This window comes from Sphaerodactylus townsendi, linkage group LG02, assembly GCF_021028975.2.
Source record: "Sphaerodactylus townsendi isolate TG3544 linkage group LG02, MPM_Stown_v2.3, whole genome shotgun sequence".
Classification (NCBI taxonomy): Eukaryota; Metazoa; Chordata; class Lepidosauria; order Squamata; family Sphaerodactylidae; genus Sphaerodactylus; species Sphaerodactylus townsendi.
Genome location: NC_059426.1, coordinates 115,604,541 through 115,624,130, shown reverse-complemented (window position 1 = coordinate 115,624,130; position 19,590 = coordinate 115,604,541). Strand labels below are relative to the sequence as shown.

Here is a 19,590-nt window from a genome sequence, read left to right as displayed (position 1 = left end):
TGGCCATTTCTTACAGACATCTATTTTCCGCAATTGTACAGCTTCTTGATTCATAACTGGTAAAATGTGTAGTACCTATTCACCCAAAGAAAACTTGCAACAATTCAAGACTGATTCAGTAATTTCAGTTTTTAATGGCCCAATCTCTCTCTCGCTCTCTCTCTCTCTCCCCCCCATGTGTGTGTGTGTGTGTGAGTGAGAGAGAGAGAGAGAGAGAGAGAGAGAGAGGGAAAATCAACTCTTGGATGCAGCGTGGGCCTGTGCCAGCAGATTTGCGTTCTGGTACTAGTTCTGGCAGAGGGACAAAAACACTGGTGGATGGATGACATGGCACTCCATGATGCCTGAGTGTGGTGCTGGGCAGTACGTCATTGCCCCCGCGCCACAGCTGGTCCTGTCAGCACAACAGGGGTGGACCAGAGGCATTCCCAGGGATGGAGCCAACTTCCAGCCTAGGAATGCTGCCCTACCTGGCCTCAGACCTATACCATGGGAAATTTGGCATTTTCCCCTGTGGGAGTTTTTTAGCAGCCGGGATTTCTTTTCCCTTTCTTTGGCGTGCCACATCCCTGGGAAGTCCATTGGAGGCAGTGTAGCAGCGGCACCTTCCCAGCTGCCTCGCGATCTGGATTGTGCTGTTAAAGTGTTGGATTGCCATCAAGGTGCTGTTTTTGTTGTTTTCAAATCAATTTCATGCAAATCTAAGGTTATGTCAACAATGGGGCAACTTTGTAGTGGATTGTATAAAATGTCTGTTTGATAATATTTGATGGATGCCCAAAAAATCTATACAGAACACATATGGAAACAGAACCTGACATAAATTGCTTATAATCCAAAATAGACAGCAAAAACAAAATGTAGTATAATTAAAACCTGTAGGAAGAGAAGCAAAATGCCAAAAAGTTAAACTTAGTTACAGGATACCTTGAAACAGATGTGTCTTTTAAAAAAGGAAAACAAGTGAAGAAAATTAGTTAACCAAATATCAGCAAGCAATACATTTTATACATAATGCACAGTAAGGGAAAAACATGATATGAAACAGAAAAACAAAATGAGACCAAATGAGCAACAGAGAGCCCCCAGACCATAGAGACCAAAAGGGCAAATCAAAGAGAATGGATACTTTTCAAAATTAAATCTAACAAGATTTTATATGCTAAAGATTGAATTATGTTGTTCGCTACTCAAATGATCTGTTGACCCACCAAATAGGAAGAGGGAGATGCTCCAGTAAATAACATAATTGTAAATTGAATGTGAAATGGAAAGGTTGTGGCACAAAAATACAAATGGTGAAATACAGACAAATTTATGTGCAGAAGAAGTGAGACTGGCAGAATGTAAGAAATAAGAGACTTAGGAGGAAGATGAAAAAAAATTACAGTAATCCAAATGAGATAAAGTAGCAAGTTGAACCCAAGTGTAATTAGAATCAACAGAAAGTAAATAACAGTTTTAATTATGTTTAACGACGGTAAGTGACATTACTGTTGATGTGATCTGAAAAGAAAAAGAGCTCTCACTTGCGAAAAGGGGGAAATAGTAACATCAGGCACTGATTAAAAAATTGACGGAACCAGGGAAGAAGAATCCTGACTGCAGATAAAAACCCTGTCTTCGGATTTAAAGGAGAGCCATGAGGAATGACAAGAAACGAAGAAGAGAGATCAACCAGAGGAGATGAAAGTTCAGAAGTGCCCTGAATATCATCCATAATATCAGAAGACCTAATAAGGGAACCTAGATATTTAAAAAGAGGTATATATTACAGTAAACAATTGCTGATTATGCTCTTGTCTGGCAAGGCCCCTGTTTCCATACCCTATTTCTTTCCCTTTTACCTTGTTTTCTTGTCTGCTTTGCCATGTATTTCTTAGAGTTCCCAGCAGGCGTGGAGAAAAAATGTCTTCTCCCTTTAATAGAGTGTTAACCCATGGAAACAGCTGAAGCATTTCATGACCAGGAGGTAAATACCGGTAGCATAAACTAGCAAACAACATTCCATTACCCTTGGTTAAAAGAGCAAGACTTTTTTCTAGCCTTATTTTTCCTTGGATTTGCAGGTGAAATTTTCATTTCAACTACATTATTTTTTTAAGAAATCTATTTTTTTACTATCAGACTAGGTATGAGGCAACAGGTGAAGGACAAGTGAGTTATGGATGCAGTTCAGTGTATAATGCTACTGGCTTATCTTCCTTTCCCTTGTTGGTTAGGATGATGCAGAAGGGTGAGTTTTGACAGGCTGAAAAAACAATTCTGTTTTTCTTCTCTTCTATTCCCCCCTCTCCTCCTCCTCCTCCACTACCACCTGGCAGAGTCCTTTTCTTGTATCTTTTGTCACAACATTCCTTTTCCTAGTCTTTGGTCTCCTGCCATTTATGGATCGACTACATTGTTCTCCTATGTTCCCATTCTGCAAAACAAAATCAAGGTTAAAGATCTTGCAGCCATTGAAATTTAAGCCAGACAGCAACTTGGGGCTTAAGTGAGTACGGGCTTGCAATTTAATGTAATGCTTCAGTACCCGTTAGAATACAGACTTGCTCTTACATTTTTGTAATGTTCTTAACGTGAAGTCTGCTTTCTGCTTGAACCAGTTTCTTTCTGCTGTGAATCAATTTTTAAGGCTGCATATGAACAAGTTGCTTTGAAGTTTTTAGTCTTTAATTGTTTAAGTATTAATGACTGCTCAACTACCATAGGGAGTTAAAGTAGGCCCTAAGTGAAGGCTAATTGAAGTTCAAGCTGCTTAGACGATTTAAAATGCTTTAAACCTTTAGAGCACTTCAAGCTGCTTAACGGTTTTAAGTCACTCTCTACTCTGACAGGATCTAAGTAGCTTAACTGATTCTAAAAGATCAGAACATCTTAATCAGTGGTAGATGAACATTGCCATCCTAAGCATTTATATTGTCCTAAGTCTGTTAAAGTCTGTGAGCTTAGAAGAGTGTAACTAAGCTCAGAATGATACTTAAAAGACTTATAATTATCTTAAGGAGCCAGAAGTGCTCTAAGATTCTGAAATGGTTAGCACGTACTTTGAACTGAATCTAGTAGCTGATAGGTACCCCAGTGGAGTGTCTTATTTTGCCTAGCTCCTGATAGTACTAGCTGGAGTTCCTAAGGTGAATTCAAGGGCAGATTTCATGCAGTGTGCATTGCAATATGGTCTTGACGTCACAGTGACTTGGATCCATGTGGCCAGATGGATTGAGTCAAAGTAGTTAGCCATCATCAGGGTAAATTAATATGATTGAAAGTATTTTGCCCTTTGAATTACTTAGTTCTGCAGCAATATTGCTGAGACCAGAATAACCACATGGCTTTTAACAGAGAAAGCAAGGATTAGCTGGACCCTATAAGATGTAGGAAGTACAATGGTCCTTCAGCCTTCCATATTGTGAAAATATATCTTTACACCATCATAAATCAATCACTGACTTAGGATGCCTTCCCTCTGCCATTCAAAGAGGTAGTTATCTTTTCACTGCTTTGAAAACCTTCTCCACAGATAAATGATGTAGCCAGTTATTCCTGGTTTCTAATCTGGGCCAGGTTGATTGAGAACCATTCTGGAACATCTTCAGGTCTTTCTGCATAATTAAACTGAGCAAAACCTGAAGGTGCCACCCTGAAAATGGAGAAGATAGCTGCACAAACATTCACTGTTGTGATATTAAAGAAGGGTCTGTTTGAGAAGGTAACGAAGTCTCCACAAATTATGCAAAACTGAATTATTCAGGAGGCATTTTTACAAAGGTACCAGTAATAGGACAATAGTAGAATGGAACTGTTCAGTAAGGTGCTTAGGAGAACAGAACAGTAGTTATGCTTCTGTGGATTTTGTGGACCACCAAAAAAACAAATAAGTGGGTATTAGATCAAATCAGGCTCTAGAAGTTAAAATGACTAAACTGAGGCTTTTGGTCACAAAAAAAGACCCAACTTGAGATGAATTGACTAAAATAAAGGAAGTCACTGTCCTCAGCTGTTTAAGACCTGACAAAGGCTGTTGATGGTAAGATGTTATAAGTAATTCATATGGTTGCAAAATGTTGGAAACAACTTGATGGCACTTAATATACGAACGTTATATATTATCTGTTGTATTAATTATCCATCTGTTATTGCATTGTTTTCTACTTTTGTAATTCTATTTTCTGTATCAATTGACATATCCTGTGTGATTTTTTGCACTGTTCCTAATTTTTATTATCCTAGTCTTGTTGTATTGTTTATTAGTTTTTTCATTCTTTTTAACCATGTAATCTGTCTTGAGTCTCAGTGAGAAAGTTAAATAACTGAATAAATTAGTTGTATAAAAACTGGCTGGGGGAAAGGAAGAGCATAGCTTAATCTCTCCACTTGCAATCCTCTGCCATTCAAGAACATTTAAGAATTTTCCTTCAAAGTGGAATAAATTAGACCAGAAGCTGCAAATAGTCTAAATAATTCCACCTTGTCATCGACTTAGAGGGCAGCTAGAGCACTGAACTTCAAATATCTTCTCAGCACGGAGCACCACCGCTTACTAGATTCAGCTCAACACATTTCACATTTCCAAGCATCCTTCTCCCATTCCACCCTGCCAAGATGGACTGCAGAGTAGGCTGTCTTGAACCCACAGCATGGCTCTTAATGTTGACAACTGGCGGAAGCTACTCCAGAGACCTCCTTGTGTGTGCTGCACAGCTGATTTGGTGCTCCAAGCAACTGCTTAGGTTGCTTGGACAGTAAACTAGTCCCAGCATGACCCCTTCAATTATGTTTGTGTTCTTTTGGTGCCAAATTGAGTCAAGCTTCATGAGAATGTCATTGGGAGAAATGCGCTTGTTGCTTTTCAGAAATTATCACAGGTTTAGTTAGACTTGAGTGCATTTTCAATCAAACTGAAGCTCACAAGCCATTGGTAGCAGCAATCTACAGCTTACTTGCAGATACTGAAAGTAGGGGCACAGTATATAAAATGAGATGGGGAAAAGATTCGTGGATAAGTATTTGAGAAGTCCTTTAGTTTAAATTGCCCAATGATATTTTGGGGGTATCAGTCAACATAGACGTTAGGGAAAACATTATTAATGGTACCTTAAATCTGATAGAGTTGCAAACTCATGTGTTAGCTGCCCTGAGCCTGGTTTTTACATAGGTGGACTTTGTATGAATGTAATAAATAAAATACAATAAAAATATTGCCTGGAAATTCTGAGAAATGTTGGTGTTGCAATAAATAATTGGCAATGTTTTTTCTTATCCAGTGGCAATGTTGACTAGAATACAGGCTTTGGACCAACGTATTCAGAGTGATTACTAATATTCTAGAATGTGAACTAGCCTGTGATCCTAAGGAAGTTCTCCTAAGTATTATGTCTGTAGATATATTGCAGGTAAAAAGATATCTGCTAACATCTGCTTTAGATAGTGGCAAGACAACTATTAGTGCAAGCTTGGGAACAGTTAAGCTTACCAGGTGAGAGATCTCGTAAAATATGGCATAGTGTATGGATGAACAAAACTGTAGTACATAAGAAAATGCGGGAAGGTAAACATCTCAAAAAGGATATTGAAGAGATAGAAAAAGTGCAGAGAAGGGCAACGAGGATGATTGAGGGACTGGAGCACCTTCCTTATGAGGACAGGCTGCAGTGTTTGGGACTCTTTAGCTTGGAGAGGAGACATCTGAGGGGAGATATGATTGAAGTCTATAAAATTATGCATGGGGTAGAAAATGTTGACAGAGAGAAATTTTTCTCTCTTTCTCACAATACTAGAACCAGGGGGCATACATTGAAAATGCTGGGGGGAAGAATTAGGACTAATAAAAGGAAACACTTCTTCACGCAACGTGTGATTGGTGTTTGGAATATGCTACCACAGGAGGTGGTGATGGCCACTAACCTGGATAGCTTTAAAAGGGGCTTGGACAGATTTATGGAGGAGAAGTCGATTTATGGCTACCAATCTTGATCCTCTTTGATCTGAGATTGCAAATGCCTTAACAGTCCAGGTGCTCGGGAGCAACAGCCGCAGAAGGCCATTGCTTTCACATCCTGCATGTGAGCTCCCAAAGGCACCTGGTGGGCCACTGCGAGTAGCAGAGAGCTGGACTAGATGGACTCTGGTCTGATCCAGCTGGCTTGTTCTTATGTTCTTATGTTCTTAAACATAAGGTTCAGGAGATGTTTGTGATGGTAACTATTTATCCTATACTGGAATAGAAATAAGACTGAGTGGTGAAAGGAGAATATTCTAAGATACAAAGGTTTATTAGACAAAAATGGATTTATATTTGATAGCAGCTGGTGCAAAATTATGAGTGATATGGTAATTTTCTATCTTGTACTTAATTTGATATATGACATACAGGATATTTGTTCATATTCTTTTCATTGGCTTAGTGAAAAATTATTATAAATTTTCTTTTTAAAATCTGTGATGTTCAAAACCATTTACATTCTCAATTTTTGCCAAATTCCAGATCAATCGTCTAACATTTGTACCTCCTACTTCACAGATCATTTTTACAACCATTTTTAGTGTTTAAAGATATGCCTACCGTATCAAATTATGAGTTTGTTCCATAACTGTACTTGGATTGCTGGAGAGCCAAGCAGCCCAGAGCAAAACATTGTGAGACTGTAGAAATCTGCATTATTATTGATTATGGCTTTGAATACAGAATCTGAAGGTCAAGCAATCCATAAAAACAGTGCAGCAAACTTCTAGACCTCCTAGCTGTGAGAGAGACCAGAAAACATATGGAAAATAAGATCATCAAAAAGTTAAAAAGGGCTTCAAGAAGTGAGGGTTTCCTTCTTCAGAAAAAAAATTCTGTTGCTATATTCTCGAGTCCATATCACTTTGCTGTAGCATGCATTTTGAGTCTTGGTGTCTAATAGGCTTCAATACTCTCTCAAATATTTCACATTAAAAGTTAAAAAATACCAGAATTCTAGAAAGAAGAAAATGAATAAACACATGCATGTATATCTTCTTGGTTTTGTGGACTTGAATTTCCAGCCACAAAATGAGCTTTTAGTAGGTCCAGAATACTTTCTTAGAAACCTTCCATTTGTTATTGGCTCTGCCCACATTGTCTGTGAGGTTATTTCGCTCCTTTCCAGCATCTCTTTTTTAATGAGACTTATCGTTTTGCTTGGCTTGCAGATGACATTCTGACTGCCTTGTGCTATCCAAGGCAGGAAGTTATCCAAAGTATTGTTTTTGATATAAGTGACATTTTTCCATTTTTAAGCTTTGTTTGCTGCACTTGATCCAAGATTTTGTAGCCGATGTGAAATGCATGCTAATGAGTAGCTACAGTATATTTTGGGTGCTGTGTGGTTTCCGGGCTGTATGGCTGTGTTCTAGCAGCATTCTCTCCTGACGTTTCGCCTGCGTCTGTGGCTGGCATCTTCAGAGGATCTGATGTTGGGAAAGCAAGTGGAGTATATATCTGTTGGAGTGTCCAGGGTGGGTGGGGAAACCTTGTCTGTGAGTAACAAAGGCGGCAACCAGGTCAATAGTTGAGGGCATCTGAATAGAAGTATGAGTAACAATGAAGACTATAGCCTGGGAGTAAACCTGTAGATAGCAAGGTCACTGGTGGGAGCATCTGAATAGAAGTATCCTGGCCTTTGTTTCTTTTTTTGTGGTCTATGAGTCATCCTGTGTGTTTGTGTGGAGCTGGTTTGACACAGTCTTGACCCTAGTATCTTTCAACACTGGTAGCCAAGTTCTGTTCATTTTCATAGTTTCTTCCTTCCTGTTAAAATTGTCCATGTGCTTATGGATTTCAATTGCTTCTCTGTGTAGTCTGACGTGAGTGGCTTTCCTAGGAGTGGTCCAGAATTTCTGTTTTTTTCAAATAATATTCTAAGTGTCCAGGTTGGTTTTATCATGTGTTCTGCTATTGCTGATTTTCTGGCTGAAATAGTCTGCAGTGCCTTTCGTGTTCTTTGATACGTGTCTGTGCGCTACGTTTGGTGGTTCCTATGTAGACTTGTCCACAGCTGCATGGTATGCGATAGACTCCTGCAGTAGCTAAAGGATCCCTCTTATCCTTTGCTGAACGTAGCATCTGTTGAATTTTCTTAGTGGGTCTGTAGATTGTTTGTAGGTTGTGCTTCTTCATCAGTTTTCCTATGTGATCAGTGGTTCCCTTGATGTATGGTAAGAACACCTTCCCTCTAGATGGCTCTTTTTAGTGACACTCCAACAGATATATACTCCACTTGCTTTCCCAACATCAGATCCTCTGAAGATGCCAGCCACAGACGCAGGCGAAACGTCAGGAGAGAATGCTGCTAGAACACGGCCATACAGCCCGGAAACCACACTGCACCCAAGTGATTCCGACCGTGAAAGCCTGCGACAATACATTGAACATCTCTACGGGGAGAAATTGTTCCAAGACACACGGAAATTGGAAAAACTACGGCTCAGGAAAGCACACTTACCTTGCACAATGTTCTCCTAACCTTTCTTCTACGCTGCAGAGACACAGGTACTATCCCATTATTTCTTGCAGCCAAAAGGACTTTCAAAACACCACAGGCTCACCGCATCTATAACCGCCTAGAACGTACGCTTTTACGTGAGAGAATTCACACCACCTCAAGAAAGAACTTTACAGCAAACTTAGACAGGGAGTTATTAGTCCTTCATATCAATACTCAGCCAAAAGATGAGTGCACAAGACTGGGATAAAATTCGACAACTTCACCTACAGCAAAATGGAGAAAGACATGGCTTACCACACTAAAAGGCAGAAACTAAAAAATTCGACAAATGCCAAAAAACATCAGGTGAAACTCTGTACTGGACAATCATCACGGGATACCATCATCAATCTGACTGAGAGGCAACTCTCTGAGGCTGAAGTATCCATCTTAGCAAAGGAGGCAATTTTGCTGTTACCACCACCAGAATTCCAGTGCAGAAAACATCATCGCTAATGTGGAATCAGCGATTTATCATCATCTCCCTGAGGAAGAAGCGGAGGAAGTAGGAGGGGAAGCAGCGAGGATTCTGAGAAAAGGAAAACTTCCCTCAAGTAACGTAAGAAGGAAAGAGAGAAAAGCGATCAAAGATCTCAGTTCTCATTGAGAAATGATCATTCTACCAGCAGATAAAGGTAAATGCCACGCGATTTATCAAGTGGAAACAGACCAATACAAAGAAAAAATCAGACAACTTTTGGACCCCCTACAACATACAAAAAGTTAAAACAGGACCCAACCAACAAAAAATCACCAGGAAAAACCAACACCTTGATTAAAAACTCCCTCAATTGATCCAACCGGCTTTGCAAACGTCTTCCTGCAAATCTGAAGCTCACCCTCCTAGACTCCCTATGGACTCCCAAAAAATCCACACAAGGACTCCACTCCCACTCCAGACCTATTGTGAGTGCAATTGGATCTCTTACATATGATTTGTGGCAAAAGTTTCTGGCCACACAACTGCAAATCCATATTGGACTTTACTACACATTACATTAAGGACTCAACTCACTACATTGAAAAAAAAATCAGCAAACTCCAAACTCAACCCCAATGGACAAACTGATCAGTTTTGATGTGGTGTCCCTATTCACCAAGCTGTCCCCATAGCAGACACCATGACGCACTCATTAACCAGAAATTCCCAAAAAAGACATCACAGCCCTGTTTCAACATTGTCTCAATACTCAGCTACTTCCAGTGTGGGATAATGAATGACTATGAACAGAAGAAGATGGGGTAGCCATGGGTAGCCCTCTTAAATGCCCTGTGTAATAGCATGAATTTTATATGGAACATTTTGAGAAACAAGCCCTGAAAACAGCACCAAAAGCCCACCATATGGTTCCAAGTTAATGTGGATGACACATTCACCATTTGGAGCCACCGGAGAAAGAAGAACTAAACAAGTTCCTGGACCATATCAACAAGATCCACCCAAACATCCAATTTACTATGGAGAAAGAAATGAAGGAAAATCTGCCATTTTTTTAGATGTTTTAGTCATCCATAAAACCAAACCAGCAATTGGGACACACAGTATACAGAAAACCTACTCACACAGACAGATATCTACATCTAAAAAACTACAATCACCATCCAGGGCAAAAAAGGAGCACCATAAAAACTTTTGGTACATCGCTGACAAACAGAATCTGTGAACCTCACCTCCTACAAGATGAGAATTGAATCACCTAAACAGGGCTCTACAGGCTAATGGTTACTCTAATACAGAAATCAGAAGGCTGCAAGACCAAGAACAAGCCACATGAACAAAAGATAAAAAAGAGGCCATCTAAGAGGGAAGGTGTTCTTACCATACATCAAAGGGAACCACTGATCGCAGACGAAAACTGATGACGAAGCCCAACCTACAAACAATCAACAGACCCACCAAGAAAAGTCAACAGATGCTACTGTCAGCAAGGGATAAGAGGGATCCCCTAGCTACTGCAGGAGTCTATCGCATACCATGCAGCTGTGGACAAGTCTACATAGGAACCACCAAACGCAGCGCTGAACCGACACGACATCAAAGAACACGAGAGGCACCTGCAGACTATTTCAGCCAAGAAAAAAATCCAGCAAGTACAGCAGAACACATATGATAAAACCAACCTGGACACATAAAATATTATTTGAAAAAAAACAGAAATTCTGGACCACTCCTGAAAGCCACTACGTCCAGACTACACACAGAGAAGCTAAATTGAAATCCATAAGCACATGGACAATTTTAACAGGAAGGAAGAAACTATGAAAATGAACAGAACTTGGCTACCAGTGTTGAAAGATACTAGGGTCAAGACTGTGTCAAACCAGCTCCACACAAACACAGGATGACCATAGACAAAAGAAACAAAGGCCAGGATACTTCTATTCAGATGCTCCCACCAGTGACCTTGCTATCTACAGGGTTACTCCCAGGCTATAGTCTTCATTGTTACTCATACTTCTATTCAGATGCCCTCAACTATTGACCTGGTTGCCGCCTTTGTTACTCACAGACAAGGTTTCCCCACCCACCCTGGACACTCCAACAGATATATACTCCACTTGCTTTCCCAACATCAGATCCTCTGAAGATGCCAGCCACAGACGCAGGCGAAACGTCAGGAGAGAATGCTGCTAGAACACGGCCATACAGCCCGGAAACCACACAGCACCCAAGTGATTCCGGCCGTGAAATCCTTCGACAATACAGCTACAGTATACTACCATTTCATGCTGCCGTTAAAATGTTATTGTCACTAATGCTCCTAGACCTCTTGTGCAGACCTTCTTAAAAATTGTCTGAGGATGAAAAGAACCCGCGCTGAAATGCTATTTGTGTTGCCAGCATGCATGTTTGTCATTTTTGCTCATTCAATTGCTGTGGAGTCAGTTATCTTAACACCAGATAACCCAGGCTGTAATCTGGGTTTTTATTTATTTTTTCCTCCTGGTGTTCCCATTCCTGTATTCAAAGAATTTTTTTCTAGAGAGGGTAACATGATGTCAAACATTGTGAGGCTTTAAAAGGGTATAAACATTATTCCTGTCACTTGAAGATCTGGATCAAGAGTGCAGGAGAATGAGGTGGAAGAAATCTGAGGTTGTAAGAATGAATTGTACTCCTTTGAACTTCAGGTGAAAATTTATGCATAATCATTTTCTGAATGTTTCTCTATTTCTAACTGCCAACAGCACAGTACACTTGGGGAGGGTCTGAAATCTTTCTCCCTTCTTATGCTTCTTTTTTATTTGGATGGCGCTTTTACATGGAGAAACATCCAAAGCAAGAACTTATCATTGGCTGTCTGTTCTACCACCTCAAAACATGACCCACCTGTGGGGTTCATGGGCCTGCATGCCTTTACCCTCAGCTGCTCCCTTATTCATTATACTCTTTTCTGTCCTGCTTGGTCTTGTAGCACCCGGCTCTTCCTCTTGACTGGGTCGCTCTTGCACAGTCTAGAAAGAACTCCACTTCCCTATTTCTAAGCCGTTTATACAGCTAGTGCAGCAGTCCACACATGCTAGACTCCAAGGAAACGTTAGGCTGCACCTATAGCCTATTTCCCCCTCCCTTTGCTCTATCTGAGCTAAACTGCCAACAGATGTTGACAGAAATTGAAGGGGGGCCTTCAATTAATGCCCATACTGCATTTCTGCTGTTGCAGCATTACTACATAATGGTGGATTTGGTTGAGTTGGGGTCTAAAAGAGTCCATAGTGTGTTGCTGTTGTTTCAGCATTCCTCCTTGTTGCTACACCCCTGGTGGGCTTCCCTGTTGCTGTCACTGTGGGTTCCTGAGTAAGCATCCTGTAGCATCTGGGGGATGGCTCTGGCAGTAGGTATGGACCCGTTTCCGGACACCCTCTCACTATGTCGTTTGTACCTGACACTCCCATGTATGCAAACTGAGTCTAGGATAAGAAACTTTCTCTTATCCATCCTAAGGATATATGGAGAAATATTGGATATAGAGTAATCATTTCTCATGGATACCCCCTACTCTATAAAAAGATTTTAATCTTATTATTTTCTATTCTGAAATCCCTACACCATTCATTCTACTTGACATCTTATCATCATCCCCCCTCCAAGGCAATGCATAGCAGTGATAATTACTCAGGTTCAAGAGGTTACTTCTTTGTATGACTGTTCCAGGAATATTTTTTGTTGTATTAGGTGTGGATAGTGTCTGGTTTCTCTGTCTGGCCTCCCCCTTCTTCGGGACTAAAGGGGCAGACCTGCATCTTCATTTATTTGCTGTTAAACTTGTTGATTACCTACATCTCCAGGTGTATATGAAATAAAGGCTTTCAAAGTATCATATTATTGTTGGTGCAAAGACACAGCGTGGAAGAACTGCTCATATGGAATGTAACGAATAATAATCTGCGCTGTGTACACAGTACCAATTACAGGTGTTTCATCTTTCACCAGAAGGAAACAAATTCTGAACTATTGCTGCTTGTTATTGCGATATTTACTTTGCCATTCATCATACTAAAGAAGAATAAAACAAGAGGTATTGATTGCTAAGGGCATCAGTAATGGACTTATCCTGGATATTTATTCATTCCCAGTTTTCTGTAGGTCAGTTGAACTCTTCTTAATGCAACAATTTTGGCTTCCTTTATGTCATTTCACAATTTAAAGGCGATATATTTCCAAGTAAACAGGCTAGTCTGTATATATTACAGGCAGTAATATTCCAATCTGCTAGTCTTTCTTCACCATACACATAATCTCATTTGTAAGGAAAAAATATAACATTTTCCTTAATGCTGAAATTTATGGGAAAGGTTAAATTTTTTCTTTGGCCGTGAATGAAAAGTAAATAGGATCATCATAATGAACTTTTTTTCTGAAGTCATTAGGAATGTGTACTGAAAATTTTTGGGAAGCATGTCTAACCACAGTTCTGGGATATAGTGTTGGTTATGAATGCTATAGATGTTCTGATTTTTCTGGAGATTCATATTTTTGAAGGCAAGTTGTTTGCATGCTAACTGGAATACATGTGCATTGTGTACTGTTGTCCTTTATTAATAGATAATCTGAATTTCTTGTCTGAAAAGAATAATTGTTTACTGAATAGAATTTTATAAGCTATTTTCATATCAGAGAGTTCTCAGAAGCTTAGTAAGAATTCATGGCTGAGAAGACCAGTAGTGGCAGTCAAATTTTCCTGAAAGACATCTTGTCTGCCACTGCCAGTCCTTCCCTAACATGCAGAGATACAGGAGAAAAGTGCGTATCTGTTTTAGACCTATTTTTAATTGAGGCAGAGTGACAAGGGGTTATTGCCAATGCCCTGTTTGAAGTAAATCTCACTCTAAATCAGGATTCCCCAACATGGCACCCATGGGTACCTACAAATACTTCCCTGGCACTCATTGAACTTTTTGGAAAGTGGGAGAGGCCATTGTAAGGCTTGTTATTGGCTGTTATTTGAATGACAGACTTTTACACAGCTGCAATTGTAGCAACAGACACTAGAGGATCAAAAGGACTGGTAAGCACAGGAGCTTGAGGCTTTATTCCCTCTCCATGCTTTCCTTCTTATTCTCCTTCTGCAATTCTGTAAACGTTGGAAAGAATGTGTTTAATACTTTCCACGTTCTAGTACTTGTGAGAAGATACAAGTCCAGAAGAAAGGGGTGGATTTATTTCTGTTTTGAAATCCCCATGTAATTATATGATTGTGATTTAAATCCTCAAGTAATTATATGAGTGGGTTCCTGTGCAAGCAGGAACATATCCCTACCTCTGACCCTGCCTCCCGGCTGCTCTTTGAATTGCTTGCTCTCGTGTACTCTTTTTTAATTCAGCCATGGTGGTGGTGGAAAGTGCACTCCTCCGCCTCTTATCATGTGACTTTAGGCAGGAAGATTTCCCACCTTTGGCACCAGGGGAGGGGGAGTTCATTTCTAGTCAGCTAGTTAGCACTCAAAAACTTCCTGTTCTACTGTGACTGGCCTACACGCATGCACAGACCCAGTGTGTACCTGCGCAGGAACCCACTCAATGAAGTCCAGTTACAGGTAAGTGCAACACTGTATTTATTGAAACCAAAGCAAATGATTACTTTGAGCTCTTCCGGTTTTCTAATGGATGGAGCAAACTAAGTGGCAAATCACCCACTTACAGGAACAAACAATCTGTATTTACTTCTTGGTTCTTGTGACCCGGTTTTTACTGGGAAATAGTTCAAATGGATACTGGAGTTAAATCTGTACCACTGGCAGCACCTTATAATGTGGAGAATGCCTAAGACATCTGAAAGGTCTGCTGGAAGATCTGTGATGGGTTGCAGCTCAACAGCAGAATCAAGAAGAGGGGGAAGAACTGATCAGCCACCAAAAATACTCTAATTCATCATAATTTCCACTGAATGAGATTACCAAAAAAGCAGAGAGATTTTGATTTACATCATGCTCAGATTTAACTGACAGATGGCAATCTATTCCTAGTAACCCGCCAAATCACCTTAGTGCTTTGCTTCTTTCATTGAGACAGCAAGTATGCCAGCTAAATATAAAGAGAAAAGTTTGATAATGAGGAATGAAGCTTTCAGAAAGGCATGGTTGCCTAGGTGCTTGGGCTCTCACCTTTTTTAGCTGAGGAATTGTCATTCACAGATTCATAGCAAAAGCTACTTCTGCATTATAAAAATATCAAGATCTGTGCCCGATGGTAGCAAAGTTCAAAGAGTTTGCATTTGTTTCTGGTTAGGAAACTGAGGACAAACAGTGTGTAGATTGTCATGTGATAATATCACATACACATCTGATTCATTGTGCATTGAAATGCTGTGGCTTCATATTATTTATTTGTTTATAGCATTAATTAGCTATTTATTCAAGGTGGCTTACTATGTAAATAAAATAACAATTTTGAAAAACACAAAGAATACCTCAATAGAAAATCTCAGTTGACTACCAATAAGTAAAACAAACTTTGGCCCCTTCTGCACATGCAGAATAATGCACTTTCAATCCACTTTCACAATTGTTTGAAAGTGGATTTTGCTATTCTGCACAGTAAAATCCAGCTGCAAAATGCATTAAAAATGGATTTAAAGTGCATTATTCTGCATGTGCAGAAGGGGGCATAGTCAAATGCAGTCCTAAATACTCTTCACCTGCTTCCTGAAGATCAAAAATGAGGAAGCCAGGCACACCTCCCTGACAAGGCTGTTTCATAAGTTGGGGCTGCCACCACAAAGGCCATCTCTTGTTCGTCCACCAACTGAGCTTCTTTGATTGATGGGACAGTCAGGAGGGCCTCTCTTTGTGGTCTTAATTCTCTGGTAGAAACATATGGAAGAAGACTGTTTTTCAGACACCCCAGAAGGACTTTAGGACATGTAGGACTTTAGAGTACAAAATTAACACCTTGAATTGTGCTCAGGAGCAAGTCAGTAGCCAGTGTAATTGCTGCTATATCAGGGTCATATATTCCCAGTGATTGGCTCAAACAATCAATTGGCTCAAACAGTGTATTGCAGTGTAGGTAAGGCATGGATCACTATGACCAGATCTGACTGATCCAGGAACAGGCACAGTTGGCTTATCAGCTGAAGCTAGGCAAAAGCCACCCACAGAAAACTGGTTTTCTAAGGTGACCTCTTGCAGCACTCCCAAGCAAAACTGACTGTTCAAGGGAAAAACTACTTCAGCCAAGACAGGAAATATCACAAGTATTTGGTCTAGAGAACCCAGTCTTGTTAGTTTATTCACCCTTGTCCAGACCATTACTTACTCCAAACATCAGTTCTGAATATCAATAGCAACTTTGCAATTCTGGTGGAAAGAAAGATAGAGCTGAATATCATCAGCATATTGATGAAACCACAGCCCAATGATGACTTCTCCCAGTGGCTTCCTATATATATATTAAATGGTCTGAGGCATGATGGGCAAGACTGCTGGAAAGGAGCAGAGCAATTGAAGAGTGGGCTCTTCCAAAACAAGAGCTCTTGCAAACTCAAACCATCAGTATTTCAACAAGATGGAAACATGGTGGGGCATCCAAGAAGCCAATTTGAATGAACAGAGAACTCCTTGATATGCTAAGGGAGAAAAAGGAAATGTTCAAGAAATGGAGAGAATGACATACCTCTAAAGAAGAGTATGCAAGAGTTGCTAGGCATTGTTGGTCAGCTATCAGAGAAGCCACTGTTCTGAGGGAAAATGGAGAGGGTTAGGGCAAGTCCAGGATAAAAGGTGTTCTAGTTACTTGGACTTCGGAAAGGGCTTTGAGACCATGAATAAAGAGAACTTGTCCTAAGTTTTACTGCAGTCTTCTGCACAGTAGATCTGGTCATGTCCTAAAAATGTCCTAAAATGTCCTAAAATGATAGGGTATCAATGGCTAAGTAGCAAAGTGTCCTATATCCCATGTGTCAAAGTTTTCTGAAAATGTGCCATTTGTGCTTGAGCAAGTTCAAAGGCACTTGCGAGGCTGAGAGAGTGTAGGCAGATATATCACTTTCTTGACTGAAATAAGATGTGTTGTATGCAAAGACCTAATTGGTCTCATGTAACTCATTCCAACATGTCTGGGCTAGATTTACTATATCAAGTACAAGTAGGAAACATTAGTATTTTCAGTATCACTCAGAGGCACCATACTGAGATATATACATCTTTCCCTCCCCCATTGTGTGTGTTTTGATGACAAAACATCCAGTTTTATGTGGCAATTAACTATTGCTTAGGGATTCTTGCTAGCATTTACTTAGCTAAATAGAATTCTCCATGTCTTATGTACCCTTCTAAATAATGGGTTGGGACTTAATGCTAGCAAATGGAAGGAGTTGGTGAGAGCAAATATTTCCACATTCTTCTCCCTCCTGAGAACCCCTGCTGAAAGCTGGGAGACTCTTCCAAACAAGCTGCCATGTGGCATGGTATGCTACAGTAAAGTTTGTCTCTCACACATCTGTATGTACATAAAAGTGCCCCCTCCTGTTCTCATTGGACCAGGGGTCCCTTAACATCAATGGGACCCACCGTTTCTCCCTCTCTGGGTGGGTTTTAAATTAAGAATTTTGTTGGATGCCGTTTTATTGTATTAACTGTTGTTTTAATGGATTTTTAGCTTTATAGTTTATAGCAAATGGAACTTGTGCTATTATTTATCTGTAAATTATTTATTTGTGTTTAGCTATCTCCTCCACCAGTTTTTTTTGGGTTTGGGGTTTGGTTGTATTTTGTGGTGAAACTTTGTGTTGTACACCGCCCTGAGCCCTCTTGGGATAGGGCGGTATATAAAACTGAATAATAAATAAAATAAATAAAATAATACAGACACAGAAAAAATGCTGAAGTTGTATATGCAGTTGTAATTCAGAGGTGTCTAGATTGCTCCTGGTTCAGTGCAATATGTATTGATTACATTGACTTACACTGAGTAATATGCCTTAAGTGTGAGAAAGGCAGACAATAAGTTATTTCTTTATTTCTTTATTTATTCGATTTGATAGACCGCTCTACCCCCAAAGGGCTCAGAGTGGTGTACAAGCCAAACAAGGAAAAAACAAATTGAATAACCCCAGTAAAATCAATACAATACAATAAAATTAGTAGCAACAATGACCCACCCATAATTAGGTGGATGGCGTCCGATCCTAACCCCGGGAGGGGACCGGCAGATTTTCAAATCAGCAGATTTTCAAATAAATAATTAAAAATATAAGTTTTGTGCTGGTTTAGCAGTAATCTAGTCACATGGGAGCTGGAGTTTGTAAAGACTAGTGTCATTTGGATAGGCTGTGTGTTTTTAAAAAGGCTTAAAAGTGTGCCAAAACATATCTCTTGTAGGAATGAGGCTGGTTATGCAGCCAGAGGTGTACCATAATAAAACGGTGCCTGGGGGCAAGTCCCAGGTGCTGCAACCTCCCTCACAGCTGTGTCCCCAAAAGCTACCCCACCCTCACCACCCTACAGCCAGGGTGAGCAGAGCAGAGCACAGCCAGTTTTCGGTGGGTGAGTGGCAGAAGGAGCAGCAAGCAGGCTGGAGCAAGTGGGCGAGCGGTGTGGGGAGGGGTGGCCGAATGCACATCCCATGTAATGTCCACAAGTGGTGCCTGGTTTGTTGGCCCCCTCTATTTACTGCCAGCTTTAGCACTCATTACTTTGCAAAGGTGTATTTGGCAAACTGTTTTTATAAATATGAGCAAAACTGTCTGCCAAGGCCTTAAATAGAAAGACCCTATTAGAAACAGAGAGTTGGAAGGGACTGCAAGGGTCATCCAGTCCAACTTCCTGCACAGTGCAGGAAATTCATGACTACCTCCCCCAGTGGCCACTGATCTTTGCACAGCAGAAGGCAGGAAACCTCCAGAAACCCTGACCACTGTGGCCTGGAGAACAGTTCCTTCCTGATGCCCAAGTGGTGATTGGCATTACTCTGTAAATGTAAGAAAGGGCCAAGAGTGCCACTACTTTGATTGATATATGTTTATACACTATACTTAATATAATTCTCCCTCTCGTTTGTATTTCAGGGCCTTAAACTCTGGAGTTGAGTATTACTGGGACCAGCTGAATGAGACCGTCTTCACTGTGCATTCCAACAGTAGGAGCACTGAGCGGCCTGGGTAAGCTCTTTGGGGAATAAGTGTAGAGGCAACTACTCAAGGATGCATTTGTACATTTGTACAGGTATTCCTGTTATATTTATAAGGGATGGCCTTGAGCTATGATTGTGTTTGCCTCTTGTTTTCTCTTTTGACAGCAGATCTGACTCCCCTCCCTCCTCCACACTTGGCTAGCAACAGCTGGCACAGTACCAGTAGTTATATTTGGTCGAGCCAGCAGTGCAGGTTGCAATACATTCATCAGCAGTTGCCCTTGCAGCTGTCAGTAATTCCCCTTATCATAGCCATTTGGGAGCCATATGTGGCTCTGTGTATGAAAAACATTACATGAAACTAAAACAAATGATGGTGAAGGAAGTGCTGTGATAATAATGGACTAGTTACGACTTAAAGCAATTATGGGACTGATAGTCTCAGTTGCAGTAGCTGTAAAAATAGTGTAATGTCTTTACTCAAAATCAAATATAAAGATAGAAAAAGAA

The 19,590-nt window shown here is 40.4% G+C and overlaps 1 protein-coding gene across 4 annotated transcripts in view; it reads left to right on the top strand.

Moving 5' to 3' along the window:
- Positions 1–19,590, top strand: part of AMBRA1 (autophagy and beclin 1 regulator 1) — a 191,761-nt gene that overhangs the window by 151,121 nt on the left and 21,050 nt on the right. For all 4 annotated transcript variants that reach the window (XM_048485240.1, XM_048485239.1, XM_048485237.1 and 1 more), the window contains one exon: positions 19,016–19,108. In XM_048485240.1, the coding sequence (XP_048341197.1) occupies positions 19,016–19,108 (93 nt within the window). The remainder of the gene's footprint in view (positions 1–19,015; positions 19,109–19,590) is intronic.